General features: G+C 33.4%; 1 protein-coding gene across 2 annotated transcripts; it reads right to left on the bottom strand.

Moving 5' to 3' along the window:
* Positions 1-488: 488 nt before the first annotated feature.
* On the bottom strand, positions 489-21,492 carry LOC106720355 (NADPH--cytochrome P450 reductase). 2 transcript variants are annotated; one of them, XM_014515013.2, is made up of 12 exons: positions 21,146-21,492; positions 10,069-10,255; positions 9,841-9,990; positions 3,902-4,026; positions 3,288-3,482; positions 3,082-3,209; positions 2,504-2,745; positions 2,080-2,277; positions 1,419-1,582; positions 1,013-1,187; positions 778-935; positions 489-710 (listed from the first exon to the last, which is right to left on the bottom strand). In XM_014515013.2, exons 1-12 carry the CDS (start codon positions 21,328-21,330, stop codon positions 566-568), a joined length of 2,052 nt encoding a protein of 683 aa, XP_014370499.2. In that variant the 5' UTR covers positions 21,331-21,492; the 3' UTR covers positions 489-565. The 2 variants fall into 2 exon arrangements, with proteins under 2 accessions (XP_014370499.2, XP_014370500.2); XM_014515014.2 differs by lacking the exons at positions 9,841-9,990; positions 10,069-10,255; positions 21,146-21,492 and adding an exon at positions 4,271-4,500.
* Positions 21,493-22,997: the final 1,505 nt, after the last annotated feature.

Below are 22,997 nucleotides of genomic sequence, written 5' to 3'. Positions count from 1 at the left end.
TTTCTAACAAACACAAAAAAATGAAAAAAAGTGTTGCAGCAGTGGTTTTCAAATCTACAAAGCATCAACAACTTATTTAGAAAAACTTTATGGGTATAATCAAACACAAAACATTTACATGAAATGGTTTATTGATATATAATATAAAAAATTAGAATATCCTCATTTTCTTAGTCTAATTCCCAGTCCACTTAAATAGAACATACTAACAACTCGGAAAATGTACACAACAATAACAATCACTATTAACTTGTTAACACAATGTAATTCCTTTCAGGAAATCGTCAATTACAATATTACATTTATAATGGTAAATTTCACTTCATGTCAATTTGAATAAAAATTATACTATCGTTTTTTGTACGTCATTTAATAAAATTTATTTTAAAAAAATTTGTACAATTATAAACATTTAAAAAAATATAAATCGTACTTTGATAAAGTAATGTCATTATTATATTTTACTATTACTGCTTCAAGCTGTCATATTTTACATATTTTAATATGTATTATTTGGATAATGTTCTTAAGTAGATAAATTAAATTAATATATGCGGCCTGTGCCTTAACTCCATACATCTGATGAATATTTCTTCATAGACTCAAGTTTCTTCAAGAATTGAATTGCGTCTTCCTCGGGTTTTCCTCCCACCTCCTGTATCGCTCTCAGCACGATGTTACGAACATCCACAGCCATGTATTTAGCGTCCCTGTATTCAAAACAATTATCATTACATTGTAATTAATCATTGTAATATTTTATTATAATTTACATACCCGCAGATGTAAAAGTGTCCATTTCGATTGCCTATTATATCCCAAAGTTCTTCCATATTCTTTTCAAGGAGATGAGTCACGTAAACTTTCTTCTCTTGGTCTCGTGAGAAGGCTACATTCAGCTTTACATCACCATTCTTTTCATATTCTTCGAGCTCCTATAATTTAATACATTTGTAGTAAATTCTAAAATAAGTAAGTATACCTATATATTTAATAATAGTATGAAATTTACATCTTGGTAAATGTAATCTTGGTCCCGGTGTCTGCAGCCAAAGTACAGGACAGTGGTGCCGACTTCCTTTCCACTGGCACGGGCGTGGGCTCGTTCCTGCAGGAAGCCGCGGAAGGGCGCAAGTCCCGTTCCTGGACCCACCATCACTATCGGAGTCTGCGTTTGCAATGGCAATCTGAAATCAAACAAAATATTAATAGAAAAGGTAAGTTAAAAGAAATACACAATGTATTAATAAAAAGAAATGTAATTTGTATATCTTTTCAAATATCTTGACATTGAGCTGCACAGTGGCCTCCCTCTGCATCCCCTTACTCATCGAATGTCCAGCGACGAGTGTGATGTTAGGAGCCACTAAGATATTTCAAAAATAATAGAATTAGAAGATATTTCATAAATACTATACCTGAATTGAGATTTTCTAATGTAGACAGGGACTCTTGGGAATGGTTTGCCCTCTTCGGGTTTGTGCTGAGCGAGCCAGGTGGTGGCCACACCCTTGTTAGTGCGGCCCGTGGGAGTCTTGTACTCCACAACAACAGCTGTTATGTGCACAGTCTCGGGATACAACTAAAAGTATTATTATTATTTAAAGACCATACTCTATTTTTTTTTTCTTTTAACTGGAGCTTAAGTTATTTCCAATACAAAGCTAAGACCATACAAAGACTTACTAAGTAAACATTAGTTGCTTAAATGCATTTGCTTCCATTGCATCTACTTAAAAGCTCTTCTTAGACAATACATTTTTTATGATACATAAATATAAAACAATATATAGTCAGACAAATAAAAAAAACCAGTTTAGAAAATCATTTTTGTTTAAAAAAAATTTTGTGGTATAGAGAGAACTTATTAAATACTAGCTTTTACCCGCGACTCCGTCCGCGCGGAATTAAAAATTGAAAACGGGGTAAAAAATTATCCTATGTCCGTTTCCTGGTTCTAAGCTACTTGCCCACCAATTTTCAGTCAAATCGATTCAGCCGTTCTTGAGTTATAAATAGTGTAACTAACACGACTTTCTTTTATATTTGAAAATAATTAATTGCTATTTAGTAGCAAACCTTAGGGCTGGAGGATATTGAGTAGTATCTCGGTTGGAGACGAGGCAGCAGTTCACAGAGGTGGTCTAGCGTTGGCTTACAAGATTTTAGATCTTCCAAGATGTGCACAATATTCCTGCAGGCGTCCACTATGAAACTCTGGTACAACGCCTTGCCTTCTTGTGAATTAGTTGACATGAGCAGAAGTTGGTTCTTGTCCTAAAATTTTAATTACATTAACTGAAACTTACTAACTTACTATTTTGCTTTGTTGAATTATGGAAAGACTTGTACGAGCTTCGATAAGGTCAACAGTTGATATGTTGATAGGAAAGTCTATTGAAAGATGTCAAAACTATTAAATCTCTGTTTTAGTTGTAAATTGAAAGTAATTGCTTTAAAAATATAATTCTGATTTTTTTTATAGTCAATGTGAATTACTCACTTCTTCATTGGTACAGTACTCTGCAAGTTCTCTAAGAACATGCGTACGAGGTAAAGCTGTGATTTCTACATAATGAGAAAGAGCCGTGCGATATGATGTTGGACAAGGGAAAGGATTCTTTTTACTGCTGTCTTCGTCTGTGTTGATCAGCGAAAATATTTCGTCAAGATTTGCGCCGGTCAAATCACCAAGACGGTTGACTAAATCAATATCATTGATTGGGTAGATTGCCACATGATCACCTGCAATATAAAACAATTTATAATTAATGGAAACAACAATTTTTAATCAACAATAAGCCTTATTAAATTCCCAATATTATGAATAATGTAATAGTAAAAACTTTAAAGTAATATAGCAATTGTTAAGAAAAAAATTAACATTGCTTGATCATATTGCTATTTTATTAAGTTCATACAAAATTAGCATTGTTTTTATAAATTTTTCTTTGTCTACCCTATGTATTAAATTTATCTACCCTTCATCTCCTCCTATTACCACTAAAAAGTTTATCTAAGCATCCATTATACTTGATTTTGACTGTCTTAAAAAATAAACATTTTTTGAATGTGTCTTACCAGCATCATATCGCATTTTCGAATCTGAAATGTCAAGTTCCACATGAAGACATGACCTGTCTCCACCTTTGTGCAGTTCTTTATTGACTATGATTTGTGCTAAGAATGGATTCTTAGCATCATAAGGTCTGCAAAGTAAATATTTCTAATAAGAATCTCAATTAAATTAGGAGAATTTAAAAAACAAATCTTTGTGAATTACTTACGGTTTCTGTACTTGTAGTGAATGCAGTCTAGCAATTTCACCCTGGAATATTTGATTGGGAGTAAATTCATCAGGTTGATGTGTCACCAGACGGAACTGCCTTGTCAACTCTTCTTCCCCTGTGCTCTGAATGTTAAACTTCTCACAGACTGCAGGCCAAAACTTTTCTTTCCATGTGATGAAGTCATCTTCAATGCTAGAATTGTAACAAAATTAAATTCATTGTGAATAAATCATATGTTATACAAACACAACAAAAAAATTATAGATTTAAATGTATATAAAAAAAAAAAAAAAAAATGGGACCCATCTGCAAGCACTTCCTTTCGATTAAAATATTTTTTATCAAAATCGAACCACCAGGGGCGGAGTTTCGCGGTAACACACATAAAAAAAAAAAGAGTCGAATTGATAACCTCCTTCTTTTTGAAGTCGGCTAATAAATGATGGTTTTTATAAGCAATTTTATCCTATGTATTTATAAGTTAATAAATGGTAAATAGTATTTTGTTATTTGTGTTTATCTATTATCTCAGTTAGTATTCTTTTAAGGAATTACCAGCAGTTGTTAGGTATAACGATGAACGGAATAAACTTTCATAGAGCAATACTTACTTTGCATCATCATCACCTAGTCCAAGTTCAAACACTCTGTTACCACCGAGTTCTTCAAGACGCTTGTCAAGAAATATGGCCACTTTATTGTAATGCTCGTATGTTTTGTTGCCCAAACCAAACACCTGCAAAATTTATGAATGCCTTTAATTCTATAATTACACTACATTTCAATCAATTGATAATTTTTGTTGTGTTAATACTAATTATTACACATATTAAATAGTAAGTTTTTGTGCACATAGTTTTTAGGTACGGAAAAATCTTCAACTTTAATTCATTATGAATCAAAGACAAAATTAACGTTTTGGGGTTAGAACCGATTTTAGATCGGTCAGAATAATTTAAAATACTCATAGAATTACATACCGAATGGCGAAGTTTTAACAATGGTATAACAATCTTTTTTTGGGATATTAAATATGTGATGTAACGCGGTAAAATTTTTTCAGAAATATTAAAAAGGGAAACAAACATTCTAAATGTTGGTTCACCGATAAACCCACTGAATTACTAACTTATGCTATTTATACACATTTTCTAGTGTTACTTATATCATAACAAAAAGTTTCTGTTCATATTCCTTTTCATTTAAAATATAAAATAACAATTATACGACCGACGACAAATATTTGAAAAAGTCACCAATGATCTGTCACTTTTCGTTATCAAAGATTTACATTTTATGTCTAAAGTCCAACCATAGACAATTTTATAATCACAACGTCAAAGATTAAGTACTGCGTACGAAGAATGAACGATCTAAAAATATTATTATGCTATGAAATACGCTTATTTACTGGAGAATACCAATGATATGTGGTAGTTGACGATAAAAAAAAATCTTATGCAGTTTTGCAATTAATATTGAAAAAGTAAGTATAGCCCGCCCGCGACTCCGTACGAGTGGAATTAAAAAAAAAACTTATTTAGTTGCCTATGTGTTCCGACTGACTATGTCCTATATCAATGTCTAATTTCATCCAAATCCGTTGAGGCGTTCTGGATATACTTTCATCTATCCATCTAAACATTTTTACATTTTTTACAAATAACAATCAATTCAACAAATCTGATTCATATTATATTTCGCATCAGCCGTTATAGTTATCACATAAGTGGTTGTTCTTATCTTAAAAAAGATAACTGAATTACGTTTCGCTTATAAAACTACATACATACATATTCAACGATGCCTAAAAGCACTTTTCGAAGTAAGATATTTTAGAATATAACTATATTTGTACCTCTTTGGCTCGATAGCAACATATGTAAATTCTTTGTGTTTTATGAAACAAAGGAACCTATTAACACGGACGGATACGGAAAAATTACGGAAAATTTGGTAAATAAGTTTTAAAAACCTCTATTCATAAACAGGATATGAAACGTATTATATGACAATGACAACTACCTTGATGTCTTTAGAACACACTTTTCATGAATATTTTTAATTGCTTTTCCTAACATGGTGAAAACCGTATTTTGATCCTGATGTAAACTTTTTACTTGAACTATCAGCCATAAGCTAATGTCATTGTCAATCAGTTTTTGTTAGTGTCTTTGTCAATGTATGTAATGTAACCAAAAGATATAACTGTTAATTTTAGCTTATTAAAACCTTATATTCATTAAAGGTTTTGTCTTATTTCAATTTAATAAGCTAAAATAAAGCAACATGGACAAATATCTTCGCCCTGAAAGGTTTGATATCGACCCGTCAGATAGCTCTGGTACGAGAGCTTGGATACACTGGCGTAAGACTTTCGAAAGCTTCATTTCCGTGCAGAAACCGACCGCTCCAGAAACAGATGCACAGTCGGTTCCTCCGCCAGAAAAATGGGACTGCATAAAGTTTCAGCTTTTAGTAAATCATATATCACCAAATATCTATACATATATAAGCGAAGCTACGAACTACGAAGAAGCGATCACTATTCTGCAAAAACTGTATGTAAAACCAAAAAATCTGATTTTTGCTAGACACATGTTAGCAACAAGGAAACAACGACCAGAAGAAAGTATTGATACATATTTACAAGCTTTGAAACTACTTTCAAAAGATTGTGACTTTGCGACTGTTGATGCAGAAACAAACAAAAACGATAGCGTGCGTGATGCTTTCATATCCGGCATATCATCGCATAAAATCAGACAAAGGCTTTTAGAAAACTTAACTCTAACACTTGATCAAGCTTACAACCAAGCACTCTCTCTAGAAACTGCAGAGATCAACTCCCAAAGCTTCAATACTCTGTCTTTAAATGCTGTTTCCCAAAAAGAACCAACATTAATCTCTCCAAAACCACAAACTATGCACGACGAGACCTGCTCTTCTCTTAATAATCCTCGACGTCGAAAATGTTTCTTTTGTGGGGGACAAATACATCCTCGTAAGAACTGCCCTGCATTTGAAAAGACTTGTCAGCTCTGCAACAAGAAGGGGCACTTTGCCACTGTTTGCAGAAGCTCTTCTAAACCTATAAATTCTATGGTAGAAGGGACTGAAGATCTTTCCGCTTGTATCACTGCAGCATCACCTTCTTCATTACGTAAAGCTACTGTACCCGCTTATATTCGAGGAATAAGAGCAGAAGCACTTCTCGACACCGGTAGCTCCATCAGTTTTATAAATGACAGTTTTGCAAGACTCTGCGGGTTCAAAAGAAAATCCTGCAATCAGACTATTTCTATGGCCTCTCTTAATCATACTTCACAAGTAGAAGGTCAAACTTTGCAAACTCTGAAAATCGGAAATCATACATATGTTAACGTGAATCTTCTTATCGTGAAAAATCTTTGTGCTGACATAATTATCGGCCATGACGTCCTCGAAGAACATTCATCGCTAGAGTTCTCTTTCGGTGGGCCAAAACATCCACTTCAAGTATGTAACGTGGCTGAAGCATCAGTACCAGCTGTACCGCTTTTTGCGAATGTATCTCCCAACTGTAAACCTATTGCTATTAAATCTCGAAGACACAGCAAAGAGGATAGTGAATTTATTACAGAGGAGATCAGAAATCTTATAGCAGAAGGGGTGATTGAAGAAAGTAAATCACCATGGAGGGCCCAAGTCCTAATAACAAAAAGCAAAACTCATAGAAAACGCCTTGTGATTGATTACTCTCAGACGATTAATCGTTTCACGGAACTCGACGCGTACCCTTTACCAAACATTGAGGACTTAGTTTCGAAAGTGGCAAAGAATACATTTTTCAGCCTAATAGACCTGAAAAGCGCGTACCATCAAGTACCTATACTACCCGAAGAAAGGAAATTTACCGCTTTTGAAGCGCTGGGAAATTTGTACCAATTCAGGCGTATTCCTTTTGGAGTAACAAATGGTGTTTCGAGCTTCCAACGAACAATCGATTGGATTATAAGAAAAGAGAAGCTTCAAAACACATATGCGTATCTTGATGATATAACTATTTGTGGCCGTACTCTTGAAGAACACGATCATAACTTAGAAAGTTTTGTGAATGCCGCAAAGAAATACGGTTTAGCACTGAATATACAAAAATGTAAATTTTCTCAAGAGTCAATAAATATTCTAGGCTATAATATTCAAAACCACATAATCAAACCTGACAGTGAGCGACTCAAGCCACTGATTAATTTGCCTCCACCAAGCGATTTACCGACCTTAAGAAGGACACTCGGCATGTTCGCACATTATTCTAAGTGGATTCCAAACTTTTCTGAACGGATCCACTCACTTGCTAATACGACAAATTTTCCGCTCACAAGCGAGCAAATTAAATGTTTCGAAGGCCTGAAAAATGATATCGCAAAGTCTTCTATCCATGCAATTAATGAAAAAATACCTTTTACAGTCGAAACTGACGCATCCGACCATTCTATTGCGGCGGTACTCGCGCAAGATTGTAGACCTGTAGCTTTCTTCTCGAGAACTTTGACTCAAAGCGAACGAAACCATTCAGCTATCGAGAAAGAAGCCTACGCGATCGTTGAATCTTTGAAGAAATGGAGACATTTCCTTATTGGTAGACACTTTAAGTTGGTAACTGATCAACGCTCGGTTTCTTTTATGTTTAATATGAAACATTCAAGTAAGATAAAGAATGAAAAGATTCAAAGATGGCGACTGGAACTTGCTGCTTTCAAATACGATATTATATACAGACCGGGGAAAGAGAACTATGCTGCTGATGCACTATCCCGAATTTGTGCCACTGTAGAAACACGTACTGCAAAACTTTTCTCGCTGCATGAGGCTCTTTGTCATCCAGGAGTAACGAGAATGTTTCACTGGGTTCGCTCTAAAAACCTACCGTATTCCATTGAAGAAATCAGAACAATGACAAAATCTTGTCGAGCCTGCTCTGAAGTAAAACCTAGATTCTTCCGAAATACCTTTGATGACCAGAGGAAACTTGTTAAAGCGACGGCTGCTTTTGAACGCCTTAGCATAGATTTTAAAGGACCAGTTCCAACAAACAATAATAACAAATTCATACTTACCGTAATTGACGAATTTTCACGATTCCCGTTTGCTTTCCCATGCTCAGATGTAAGCTCGAAAACAGTGATCAAACACCTTAACAACTTGTTCATGATATTCGGCATGCCTTCTTACGTACATTCAGATCGCGGAACTGCGTTTCTTTCTGCCGAAGTACAGGAATTTTTACATGTTCGAGGTATTGCCACTAGTAGAACTACAGCTTATAACCCTCAAGGTAACGGTCAAGTAGAAAAATTGAATTCTACACTTTGGAGAACGATTCTTTTGGCGCTGAAGACGAAGAATCTTTCGGTAGAAAATTGGGAGCAAGTATTACCACAAGCCTTACATTCAATTCGATCATTACTTTGTACAGCCATAAATTGCACTCCACATGAAAGAATGTTTAGACACCCACGAAGATCTACTAACGGCACTTCTGTTCCATCGTGGCTTACAAATTCTGGACAAGTCTTGATGAAGAAATTTAATCGTACAAATAAATATCAGCCATTAGTAGAAGAGGTTGAATTGATACACAGTAATCCTGATTTTTCATACATTCGGTTCCCAGATGGCCGAGAAACAACGGTGTCGAATCGTCATCTAGCACCATTGGGTTCAGAAGGGGTAGATCTGCGAATAGATAATGAACACACTACTGATTATCATAATGTCGCAGAACCACTTCTGGAAACAGAGGACCAAAACTTGGAGATTCCTTCATCTAATGAAACGGGACCTGTGGAACTTGATAATAGCAGAGAGCTAGAGACCGAGTTACCATCATCACCACCGTCGGAGCCAACACTTCGTAGATCTGACCGCGTCCGTAAAACACCAGAATTTTTAAAGGATTACGTTTTAAAATAGTGCGGGAGAATGATGTAAACTTTTTACTTGAACTATCAGCCATAAGCTAATGTCATTGTCAATCAGTTTTTGTTAGTGTCTTTGTCAATGTATGTAATGTAACCAAAAGATATAACTGTTAATTTTAGCTTATTAAAACCTTATATTCATTAAAGGTTTTGTCTTATTTCAGATCCGTTTCATGGTTTAGCAGAACATTTGTGTCAAACAGAGGTCACGAAAAGCGACTTTCATTTATAAGATTTAATAGATACTACATCTAGCTATGTTATAAACTTTAAGTACTAAGTTTTATGTAATTTTAAACAGAATTGATAAAATTCACGATTAAAAAGCAATGGTTCAACCAAACGAAGGCCATGGGGATGACCTGCTGCGTTGATTGAAATAACCTTTGGTGATAAGCGGATAGGACAATTTAATGATTGGTCGAGTCGACCTCCAAATAAAAAATACGACGCAATAATTTTGTTACGACTAGTTCATACCTAGACTATTATGAATTATTTTACAAGTATCCTTGAAATTGATAAAATGAAATAATTAGACTGTATTAACTACTCAATAACACAAGTTCATGTGATTTGCTACATACCGCGAAGTTAAGTCCTTCTAGATTTGGATCTTCATTTTTCAACCAATCGAAGAATTCCATAGCATTATCAGTCGGGTCACCTTCACCGTATGTCGCCATGCAGAAGACAGCCAACGAATTGGGTATTTCCGGTAACTTAGTCAGTTCTTCCTATAGATCAAATAAAATATGCTATTATATAAATAAAATTGTTTAATTTAAATGACTTTTTCTAGTTATTTTACATACCATATGACATTCTTCGGGGTCAGCGACCATACCCTTCATTTTATACCGGGCGCCCTCCTTAGCGAGCCGACCGGCAAATTCCTCTCCGGTACCAGTTTGGGACCCATAGAATACAACAAGTTTACGTCCAGAAGATTGTAGTTTTTTTATGAACGAATTCTCTACTATTTGTAAAGAAGCAGCTGGTCTGTAAAAAATATAAATAAATGAACTATGCATGCATGACTAAAATTATTAATATTAATATTTAATATAAAACAACATCGGTGTTAATACATGTATTAACAACAATTTATTCATTAATTCTAGAAACCGATAGAAGTCAACACAGTTTATGTAAATATATTCACACAATAAAAAAAGTGACTGTCCCGAGACCAAATTTATCATTATGTAGTAAAAAATAGCGCTTTGAATCGAACGAACATTCCAGTTCTTAATGATATGTTTTTAATTCGCTTTTTAGGTCCGATCTTATTTCAGGTAAAATGTTTTTTCCCATTTTCTAAAAGTTTTTGTTTGTGCTCATTTTGCAATGATAATTTGGAATAACATGGTCCTGTTTGTTACCCGATTGACACAGATGAGAATTTTTACCGTGTTTTTCCATTGTTATAATAAGATTAAAATGGGCGTTATTTCCTATTCAATGAACATTCTTGAATGACTTGTATTAAGTTTATCTTTTGCTAAAATTTTTGGTTGAGACTTAAAGATGTTCGATAGTTAACAACTCGTTTATGCAAGATTGGTAACATTTTAAGATTGATGTATTCGTATTTTTTTTTAATATTATGAAAATAAAAAAAAATAATGGTAATAAGAGTAACCTACTTTTGTCCACAAAAATCAGATTTATTTCAAGAAAATTTTACTCACTCAAGATGACAAGAAACATCTTATTCCCTTTACAAGTTAACTGCACAACTAAACATTACATTATGTAGGCTTTTATAGTGGAAATTGAATACTATTGTTAAGAATTCAGCGACAAAAAGATTTTTAATATGATTTCTATATAGGTAACAGTGGTAGACGCCAGCAACATCTGTTGCATGAAAAGGCCGGCTCGAACAGTGAAGTACCTCGACCACACAGAAGATAGGCGTGAAGTGGAACTAATTCCGCGTTTCATCTGATGAATGTACGTGCGGGGGCCTGATTTAGTCCTCTTTCCCTTCCCAATCTTATAAGGAAAGGATAGTAAGGATAATCGCATAATCGTTTGCTACCTTATACTATAAAAAAAATCAAAATACATTAAACTTTATATATATATTCAACATTCGTATAATTAACCATTTTACGTACTTAATTAAGTAACAACAATTAAACTTCAATCATATTGCAACACGTGTACTAACATTGGTAACATGCTATCATAAAGTTATTTAAACTTTGACCTTATATTACAATAATTTACATAATAGTGAGACATGGTGCTATAATGAACGTATGACTGACTAGCCAAATATTCGCAAGTCATTAAAAATGTACTTGTGACGAGACTCTTGTATTGATACATATAGTTGTCTCTGTTTTGTCAAAGACAATGAAAGGGATCACAATAGGTATTAATAAAAATAAATATTGTGTCCAAGGGAACCCACAGTAATATAGAGAACCTCCTAGGACGAAATAAACATAATCTTTAACAGCCACATTTTCAAGTTTATAGCATTTGAAGTACGCTTCGTTTATTACGTTTAAGTTGGCACTTGGCATGCCGTCAGGTAAAGCTTGCACATTTACTGTCTTCTACTGTTAAAAATATAAGGATTAATTTTTTTACAATAATATGAAAATGTTATTAGGGAAGAAATGTATCAAATGTAAAACGACTTCGATAAGTTATGATAAAATTTCTGATATTGTCTTTAATGAAACAAAGATAGGAAGGCTTATTCAGAGCGTTAAGTTTAAAATTGCAACTAATAATGACTGGGCGAACAAGATTATACGTAGATTAAAGTCCAAACTAACGTCATTTAGCATGTCCAAGCTACGTGTAAACGTTACAAAGCGTTTATTTCAAGGCCTACCTTATTATAATTCACTATTAAAATTAAACATCGCCTATATATATGTATATATAGGCTGCCCAGAAAAATACAACTCGCTATACTGCGAGAAACCTACGGAACTAATTTCTTGTAAAGGCAACAAAAAAAATTCTAAATAAAATTCGTTACCATGGCATTAACATTGTCGATTGTTGTCGAGTTGTTAAAGTATTTTATTGTAATCGCGATGTAATTTTTGATAATTTTCCTAAATATACTTATAGCGTCGTCGTTGAAAAAAACTTTTAAGCAATTAAAATAGGATAAGTAGAAAATAGAGCGTCGGTGGCTCAGGAGTTAAGCACTTGACTTGCAATCTGCAGGTCCTGGGTTCGAATCCCGCCATGTACCAATGTGTTTTTCTATTTTCGATTTACATATGTACATTTATCCGACGTTCTTACGGTGAAGGAAAACATCGTGATGCAACCTGCACATATCTGAGAAGAAATTCAATGATATGTGTGAAGTCAACCAACCCGCACTTGGCCAGCGTGGTTGACTATGGCCTAGTCACCCCTAACTTGGGGTAGGCTCCGAGCCCCTCGGTGGGGACATATAGTGAGCTGATGATATTAAGTAGAAAATAGTGAATTTTAAATGACGTTAGTTCGTTTGATGTATTGAAGATATAAAGTGTTGCAATATCAATGAAGATTGTGGCGCCCTCATGATAGGGTTTTTATATTGTTATAGTTATATTAAAATTTGTATACGCGTAGTTAGCGCGCATTATTGCTTTGATTTAACTATCGAACATTCAATGCAGTCAATAAGATTTTTGTACCCTTTCCTTTTTAATTGTTTACATTTTATTTAAAAAGTGGCGGTTCCTGAGATTACCCAGAACAAAGGCCGCCTTCCGGACTGACATACAGACAGACAAAAAATTAAAAATTTATTTTTCTTTATCAGCAACGCAAATACATAACGTGTACGAAATATGTTTTTTTTCTCGACATTACATATAGAGACTCCAATTTTATTAATATGTATAGATAAAACAATTTTAACAAATAAGTTTTGTTTGTTTTTTTATGACCCGAAGAACATAATATAGTGTGCTGATAAATGTGTTTGAATAAAAAAATGCCAAAGCTTATCACACTATGGAGCAATCTCGCTTAGCGACTAGATTGTTATTAAAAGAATCACATTTAAGAACATATGTACTAATATCAGTAAAATATTGAAACATTCATAAGTACCTATAAGAATTGTAAATAATGATCACAATAAAATAGATAACGCAATACCTATTTTCGATATTAAACTTTTTCAAACAAATGTGTGTATCATTGTACATAATTTTTTTTATTGGAAATCCGAAAATATATTTTTGGATGTCGATTCTCGTTCGTTTTAAATATGCAAATACCATAGTATATGTACATTATTCATTTAAACACATACAACATGCAAAGTATGCGCCAGACTTGGAATTGCGGAAACTGTAGACCCCACTAAAGTCACACACGAAGAAAAAAAATATTGAACAATTCCAAACGTAGGTACGAAATGAATTATTTATGTACAGTGGCCTCCGATCCTGGTTATACCATTTATAGAAAATTGTCTCATTGCACGCAACGAACAATATCTCCTCTCCGCATCCTCCTTGCAAATAATCAATATTTTGTTAAAATAAACAACAATTGACAATTACTTGCACTGTACCTTTAGATTTAGACCATTGTGTAGTTACATTTACCAACCTATGAGTTATTCAAAATATTGTCGACTCGGTTGCATATTTAAAATTGTGCCAGGTAACTGTTATGAATTCACAAACGATGTTAAAACTCGCCGACTTCTCGAAACAAGATAAACAGAGTTAATACATACGAGCTAGTAGGTTGGTCAAAGCACCGAACCTTCGTGATAACGGTTTTTCTACACTGCCGTACTTAACCTACATACATAACTGCATCGTAGGACGGCCTCTTTCTTTTTACTTTTGAATTTAATATTTAAATATTTTATATCAGGGACTATTGAATACGTCAGCGATCTTCAATTTCCAGACAAGAACATATTTATGATCACAAAGTCACGTTTTTTGCCATAAAAAGCGAGTAATTCTTTTTCTATTGTCAGCGAATGGCTTATTTACTATTCAAGGCGAATATAATAAAGTATGCCATTGGATAAGCTATTGAATATCTATTCCAAACATTAACCCAAAAAATATGTCATGTCTAAATTATTGTAATAGTTATAAAATAATGTGGCTTTTTATTTTGACTATGCCTCGTGGCATATAATAACAGGTGAGCAGAGGCGCGTGTATTGCTGAGGTAGCACCACATTGAAACATTTGAACTTGGTAATAAGAATTATCGTGAACGTGTTCCGGGCAAACATTTAAATGTGTTTCGGTTGGTTTAATTGTCAATACAGCTAATTTAATTATAATGTCATTATGCTTTACCTATTGGTACTAGAGGTTACTATTGTATCGTTGTTAATCGATAACCGTTAAATGAAAACTTTATTTGAAGGTCGTTTTAAACTATTAACATTGAATGATCATTATTACTGTTATCGTAAGTTTTCACTTCTGAAAAGCATTTACAAAACTATTATCTCTCTGTTTTGCAGACATTGGGAGTTTTCAATATGTTTTTGTGTTTCGGCTGTGGGAACAGGATAAATTCAACGATGGATCAACCACGTTCACTATATTATAAATACGTAAGCAATTATTGTGACATTAGTATTTCGTTAACATTTTTCGTGAAATGCAAATTAACGTTCCATTATGATCCGATGGCTAAAAACCAAATAAACCTTACTCTACGAGTTTACCTTGGGTTTACCGGTAATACTATTTTAATCTACAATTCTTCGGAAATCTACAATTAGTCCTTTACATAGACACTTCTATGTTACTAATGCTTGACTTATTATAATATGGATTTTTTTTTTATGAAAATGAATCAATGTAAATATTACAAGTTTCACATAAGAAATATGACTAAAAGTGGGTTTCTGATACCAAAATATAAGATTTAAACATTTTTTTTTCTTCATTTTATTAAAGATGACAGGGATGACGATATGTTTCATACAGAGGTTTTGATCTCAGAAACCAACGGTAAGAGATTTAATGTTTGATGCTAACATTTTACAATATTAAAAATAGATTAAAACGGATGTTGACAGAGATCGTAGAAGTTACAAAAAATTATCACGTACTAATGCTAAATTGTTCTGTTGATAAACAAACGTTAAAAAAATCAGTAAGTAGATAAAAGACCTAAAAAACAACTGCTAAAGTTTATCAGAAATCCTGTCATTCATTAGTTTGGGATAATATTCCCGGAATATATCAAAAATGAGATAATTTTGTCATGAGAAAGATTATTATATTGTATTTCTGTAGTCCTTAAGTGTAGGTTTTTTATAAAAAAATTACACTAAGTGTCTCCCTTATCTCTCTGAGTGTTGCTGTTAGCGTAAGTTACAAATAACTACGTTGATGACTCAGCGGTGACGCAATGAAAGTGAAAAGTAACTAATTAATAGAGGACAAATAATATGTAGCGTAATAGTGCCACTACCACAAACATAATATTGATTAAAATTTGTGTAATATTGTTAGTTAAATTTTTATCTATTTAAATACGAAGTTCTCAAGGTGAAATACATAAGTAAATACAGTAATTACATATAGATTCTAACTTGTTGGTATAAGGCCTCGCCACGCCGGCCTTATTCCAACTACACGGAACAGTTTCGCGTAATTTTCTTGAAAACGTTTTACAACATTGGAAGTGTTGATGGCCGTCTTCTACGTCACAATGTGAATATTACTAGTTTATAAAGCAAGTCCGTTATTAACGTACGAACAGTGTCTTGTTTTTTCTTACATGATACATGACAGGGCAGAATTTTAGACATGGGTGTTATTAAAGCCTGTTTACATCAGTAGCTGTACAAAACGATTGTGAGATGACAAAATGTTTAATGCTTACAGATGTTTGAGCAATGGTTACATATACAGGGCCGGCGTTAGGAAATGACGCGGTTGGGCGTCTGCCTAGGGCGCCGGACTGAACGCCAAAGGTCTGCGAATTACATAGTATCGCATAACTCCGTTAACCAACCCCTAGCCCATAGGCATGGTAAAAAAAGAGGGCGCCGTAGAAATCTTTCCCAGGGCGTTAATAGAGTTCTAACCGTTACTATATTATTTATATTAGCTGCAGGTTTAACTTCTGTCAGCAAAATGTATTAAAAGATCTTCTAGAAGAAACAAGAAATAGATATAGTAATAATTAAACTCCAAGCATTTGTTAATTCATCCTTATAATATGAAATGGTTTCTTTTGCATTTCACGATGATCAAGCGTTCTTTATCATGAATACGAAAAAAAACAGTATCATCGTGATTCAAATAATTATACGAGAACAATTAAAAATATAACATAGTATGTTGAAAACGTGTTATAAGTAAATTGTGTAGTTCAATTAGACCATTATCGCTATCACCTCAAGCCATTAGCATACAGATAGTGAAACGATTATATCAGACGCGACTTGTGATAACATTCAAATATTAAATTATAAGACACTAGTTGTAGCCCGCATCTACGTCCGCGCGGAATTAAAAAAAACATATGAAGTATCCTATGTGTTCTTCCACACTACGTTCTACATCTATGGTAAATTTCATCGACATCCGTTGAGCCGTTCTGAATATACCTTCAAACAAACATCCATCCAATCTTTCATTTAAATATTCGCATTTATAATATAAGTATGAAGTATGATGGATAAAGTAGCACACACGTAACAGACACGATAGGAAAAATATATCTAGATGGAAACTTTTACCCTTCCTATTTCCTCCTCATTCACTGAATAAACATGAAATAAGACGTGATACGTAACAGTGATATGATACGTAGTAGTTCAAAAATGTTCATGTAATTTTTCAAGTAATTATAATAATTATTTTATTATAATAATAATTATATAATTAATTAAGTATACATAACATTGCTCCATGCATATTAATATCCCTACTTCAACCCCTTTGAGGATTTCGGTACATCCTTTCTTAGAACGTACTTGTCGACGTAGTAATAATTCGACGTAGCTAGACTATATTTTTGCACTCCTAACATATTTATCATATTTATCAAGGAAGTTGTAATGACAAAGCAAGGTTAACAAAATATTATTTTTATCAATCGTTACGTGACTTCTACTAATGCGACGAAATAATTTAAAATGGATACATAATTACGGTGCTAAATATATATATTTTTTTTTAGCTTCCGTGTATATAATTACTAAATGTATCTTAATTTTATTATTTTACTAATATTATAAATGCAAATGTACGGATGGACAGAGGTTTGTTAGAAGATATCTCCAGAACTGCTCAACACATCTCGATGAGATTTGGCATAGATGTAGGTAACATAGTCTGGAAGAACATATAGGCTACTAATTAAGTTTTTTTTTAATTCTGCTTGGACGGAGACGCGGGCTACAGCTAGTATATAACATAATTTATCCTTAGTGTTTTCTTAAATCTAAACTTAAACAAGAATATTGTGTTCTTTTGTACTTTTTCAATGTTGTCTTGTTAACATTTAATGAAATATTATAAAAAAAATGTTTCTCTAAAACTATGTAACAGTTAGGGCGCGTAACATATAAGTAGAATGAAACAAAAATATTTATACATAAGGTGTACCTGCTAGTCGAATGTATTCGTTTAAAAATTATGTAGATGTTAACATATATGGCGAGGAAGTTCTGAGAAAAAAAGGTATTGAATAGCAGTAGCGGAATACTACCACTCTACGTATGACGTAGTAAGGTCCAACTTATAAACCAAAACAGGTTAGAGAAGTGCGAAAACCTTGTGCTATTGGACTTTATATATGTACGATTATATACCGCAATGGATTTCTGACGTGCAAATCAGAATCACGTGTACATGGAGTGACTGTACTACGTTTACAAACGTTTGCGTGATCTTGAAGAAAAATCTAGTAATCATTTCCGACTAGATTAACGATAAATACTGAGATATCTGATTACCACAACGTACTTGAAAAATAACATTGTATCAATAGTGAAGAATCGATATCAATAATTATTAATAAGCATTGAATTAAAGCAATTAGTCATAAGAATAAAAACTTTTTTCAAAGAATACTTTGTCACCGTAAAGTTTTTTTATAACATCCTGTCGAAAAACAAGAACCTTAATATAAAAATATTTCGTTAAGTATAAAGTAGTTCTTGTAGGAATAGAAATAAATTTTTACGAATATACTACAGCCAAACTTACAGCAGATCCAGACTTCGCATCCGTTGTAACTCAAAAAAAATACTAAACGGATTTTCTACTTATTACAAATATGTACATATTAATAGGAATGTGTAATTTTGGAAATCAGGCCACTACATATGGACACCTCTATTGAACAAACTGAAAATTATGTATTAAAATTATTGTATATAAAATATTGTGAGGTTGTTAGCATACCATAACACATAATAGCAATGCAAACATTATGTGCAGCAGGTGATTGCCACCTGTTAGCTCCGTCGCTACGGCAATACCTTGAAGATAACGTTTATTAAAGTTTGCTGCAGAACATTGGACTTTTATACTTGTGCAAATAAAACCGTGGTTTCACAGAAAAACATCTCGGTGTAATCAAAAAGAATGATAGAGATGACATGTTTATTATTTGATTAAATGTTTATTAAATAGTTTATGTCGACGTTACGACAGTGCGAATCGATGGCATGACAATACTGCCAGTCTCAAACAAGTTTGTATGACGAACTGGTAGTGGTACCGGTTTGTATGGGTCGCTGGTTTATTTATTGAATCTGGTATAATGAATTCATCCAAGTTGGCTAAAATAGTCGTTGGTTCGATGTACAGAGTCCGATTAATTAAGAAGTACGGAGTTATTTGATAGTATCTTGTGCACGGATGACCATCACTTTCATCAAAGCAAAACAAACCATTTTTATTATGAAGAAAATATGTGATAGCAAGACTAGCTTCATTTATTTTTACTTGAATTCAATTGCTGATTCATAACCATATCAGCTCGAGGGGAAGCACTGTAACATCACAATGTAGGCGTGAAGAAGTAATATACATATATTTCTCACTTTCTTCTGAAAAGGGACGAATCGCTGACTCTTATCTACCCATCTCTAACTTCTCCATTTTTAATTCACTATTGTCTAAATGTTGGAAAATATTACATAAAAAACCGCAAAATTGTTCGTTTCTGTATGAACTACAATTTTAAGGGTATCTACCGTTACAGAAAAATATTTTTTTTTATTTCTTAGACATACAAAATTAAAAAAAAACTCTAAATCGAACATTGCGCATGACCAATGTTTGTTGCCATATGTAAGTAACATGCAAATTTATTTATTTTTTTATTTGAAAAGACGTTCCCAAGACATATTACCTCGAGACTTGTTGCGTAGAAGTGAGAAGGTCGAAATATATAGACATATATAAAATGACATTAGCGACCGAGGCAGTGTGTCAGCGATTTATATATAAAAAGTGTAAAAAATAACCTTCAACGTTACGATATTTGGAATAACTTATGTTATTATAAAATTGACTTAGGAGATGTTAACAAAAAACAAGTATAAGTTTAAATTGATTTTGACACGATCTTACAGAACGAACTATAAATTTAAATTACAATTTCGGACATTATGACATTACCCAGTTTGAACCGAGGAAAAAGATTTTTAATTGGTTCCGCTTGACTGCGGAATTCGCATGACTTTATGAAGTCGCCGATTGGTCATTATAAATGATTGAACTCTCTTGTCCAGATTTAGGTATCTGGATATGATTTTTATTACAATATTTATTACATTGAAAATGTATCGCTCAAGTGCAGATTAGGTTTCCCGGTCGATAACTAAAAGTGAATACGTGGCGCCTGATACTATAATTATATCTTTAACATTGGGTAGATAGTAATGATTAGTACGATATTCATTATCTATACTGCTATATTCTTTTTAATTATGCAGTCTTATAGCGTATAAACTTAAGGGTATTTTGTCCATAAATAAAGGAATATGACGTTTGAGGAATATTATCATGCCACTTGTTTTCCTAAACAGTTTTTCTTATAGCAAACGACATCTACAACTCTTGATCCATACTCCTTCCTTTCCTTTTCTACACAGTTTCATCAATATTATCCCAAGTACCATAGACACTATATAATGCCGTGTATTTTACAATACAATATGAATGAACCACAAGTTTTAAACGTATATAAAACGTTTTTTTTTTATTTACGTAAACAAAAGACATAGACTTACTTGCGTTTTAGGGTACTTAACATAATTTACACCTAATTCAAACGATAATAGATGTGAAAAATGTGTTCTTAACTGTGGGTTTTTCCGTCAAAGCTTATTTAATCTGTGCCAATGAAAAATCTGTATGTGTGTGTAAAAATCGGAAAGCGTATTTAAAAAGTTTAAGTTGTGACAATTTTTACCTACGATATGCATTATTCTGATTTAAATAGGTTTAGCGATAAAATGATAAATTACACTTGCGGGCTAATTGCAAACAACTTCATGTAGGTATAGATTGTATGTATTTCGCGACGTTTGTGCAAATTCACGTTTGCAAATATAATTGCATCACAGTGCAATAATATAATGACAACGTAATTCCAATTAGGAACGAGTTTACGAGTTCCTTTTTGCATATTATTAATGTAATATTTTTTATAGAATGTTTACTGAACCTCAGTAATATTAATTAAAATTTAATACGCAAATACTTGTTTCAAAGTTATATTGATATTTAAACATCTTTGATCCTTAAATCAAAAGTAATACCGATCTAGGCTACAAACGAATACTTCACTCCAACTTAATACCTTTATAATGCTTTTAAAATGTAATATAACCTATACCTGTTACGCAAAATGTTCTGTGTTATGAAGATAATACTAATAATGTTCAAGACTTACTGTATTGAATATTTACTAAGAAGAATTTCGTCCTTTTTGTTGTCTTTCTTGGAACTATATAACCACCATACAGCTGCTCCCAATAAGAGAATCAGCATAATAATATCAAATGTGCTAAATAGCGATCCGGTAACCGCGGCAGTCGCAGCTGCTTCTTTTAATATATCATGTGCGTTTTCCGACATTTTGTTATTTTGTGCACGGTACCTTTGAGGTAATTATTCACTTAAGCGGTTATACAAGGTCACAAAGATTTAAAAAGAAATATACGTCGAGAGTTACCGTAGCACATTTGCTTCAAAACGACACGCGCGGTCTACTGTTGAATTTACACTGACGGATTGAAAACGTTGTGTTGCCGTTTGCTGGATTGCGATATACCTATTATCTGTACTGTTGTATATCGATTCAGGATTAGAATTTTAATCTTTAAATACTTTTTAAATTAAATTAACAGATAAATTAGAGATAGACACAATAGTTTTTTTTTTTAAATTTTATATTAATGTTTTATTTACAAAACCACGAATAAACACTGCGATGTTCCGTTTTTTAAGCGTGATTAGATTTACGTTTTGGATTTTTTTTCATGCAAAAAAAATCTTTTCTTCGATTACTAATTAAATTTTCTGACGTAATTTAATTTTTCTCATCCGGAACTTTCCAATAAATGGGAAAATTGGCGTGAGGTGGGTATCACTGGCAAACAAAATGATAATGTATGAATGAGCGAAAAGAGCAGTAAACCGTATTCATTTCAGTAGCCGAGCAGAGCCGAACATTACCGAATGTATACCTTGCAGAATATATTTCGTGCAAACTGATGATACTTGAAAAAAAAAATGACACCGTTCCAACATAGTACATCGACGCCCGAGTAACAAAATAAAATGTAATAACAAGAATTAAAATAGGTATTCCAAGAGATATAAAGAACAGAAGGTTGTTAGCTACACGGCAATAACTTGTTAATACAATTGCGACCCATATGACGCCATTTCATTAGCAATTCCAAGAGAAATGTTTTGTCTTTATAGCCAGTACTGAATTGTTAATCGGTATGATGTAACTATTTTATTTTTTAGTTTTGACAAACTTTTTCCCGGTCAGGTTACGGTAAGCTACATAGAGATTGCCGCCCAAGCTGGGTAGCGCTGGGTAGATGCATAGCTAAATATCCAATATAATAATCAGTTTATTTGTTTGGATCTATCAACTCCTGGCGCATGGAGTTTGGGGGCAAGCCAATCTTATCTTTATTATCTTTTGGAATCTCACTGTTTGACTCAAATGTTCTGCTAAATGAAACATGCCATACAGTTTTCCCCATCGCGTAGGTTATGTATTCTGGATGGTTAGTGTATATACTTCATTCTAATTAAAGTATAGTGTACATGAATAAACAGCGTATTTCTAAACCCCTTAATAGTGGTAGACGCCAGTAACAACATCAGTTGCACAAATTGGCCGGCTCGCCCGGTGAAATACCACGACCACACAGAAGATAGACGTAAAGTGGAAGTAATTCCGCGTTTCGTCTGATGAGTGTGGTACCGGAGGCCTAATTTTAGTCCTCTTTCCCTTCCCATCTTTTCCTGACAAGGAGGTGGATTTCATGGAGGAGGAGATGCATAGGAAGGTTAAATATTCTCTTTTTGTGCGTCTCCTCCTTCGTCGATTGTGGGTAGGCAACGCATCTGCGATTGCGAATGTCTATGGGCAGCGGTCGCTTCGCCATTTCGGCGGTTTCATGTGGCCGCTTGCTCGTTTGCCACCTTGTAATATAAAATAAAAAAAATGCCTTATATTGACTAACGCAGACAAAACGGTTAGACCTATGTAAAAATGATAC

This window comes from Papilio machaon, chromosome 4 (genome assembly GCF_912999745.1).
Source record: "Papilio machaon chromosome 4, ilPapMach1.1, whole genome shotgun sequence".
Lineage (NCBI taxonomy): Eukaryota > Metazoa > Arthropoda > Insecta > Lepidoptera > Papilionidae > Papilio > Papilio machaon.
The sequence above is the reverse complement of the archived record's forward strand: the minus strand, read 5'-3'. Positions and strand labels throughout refer to the sequence as shown.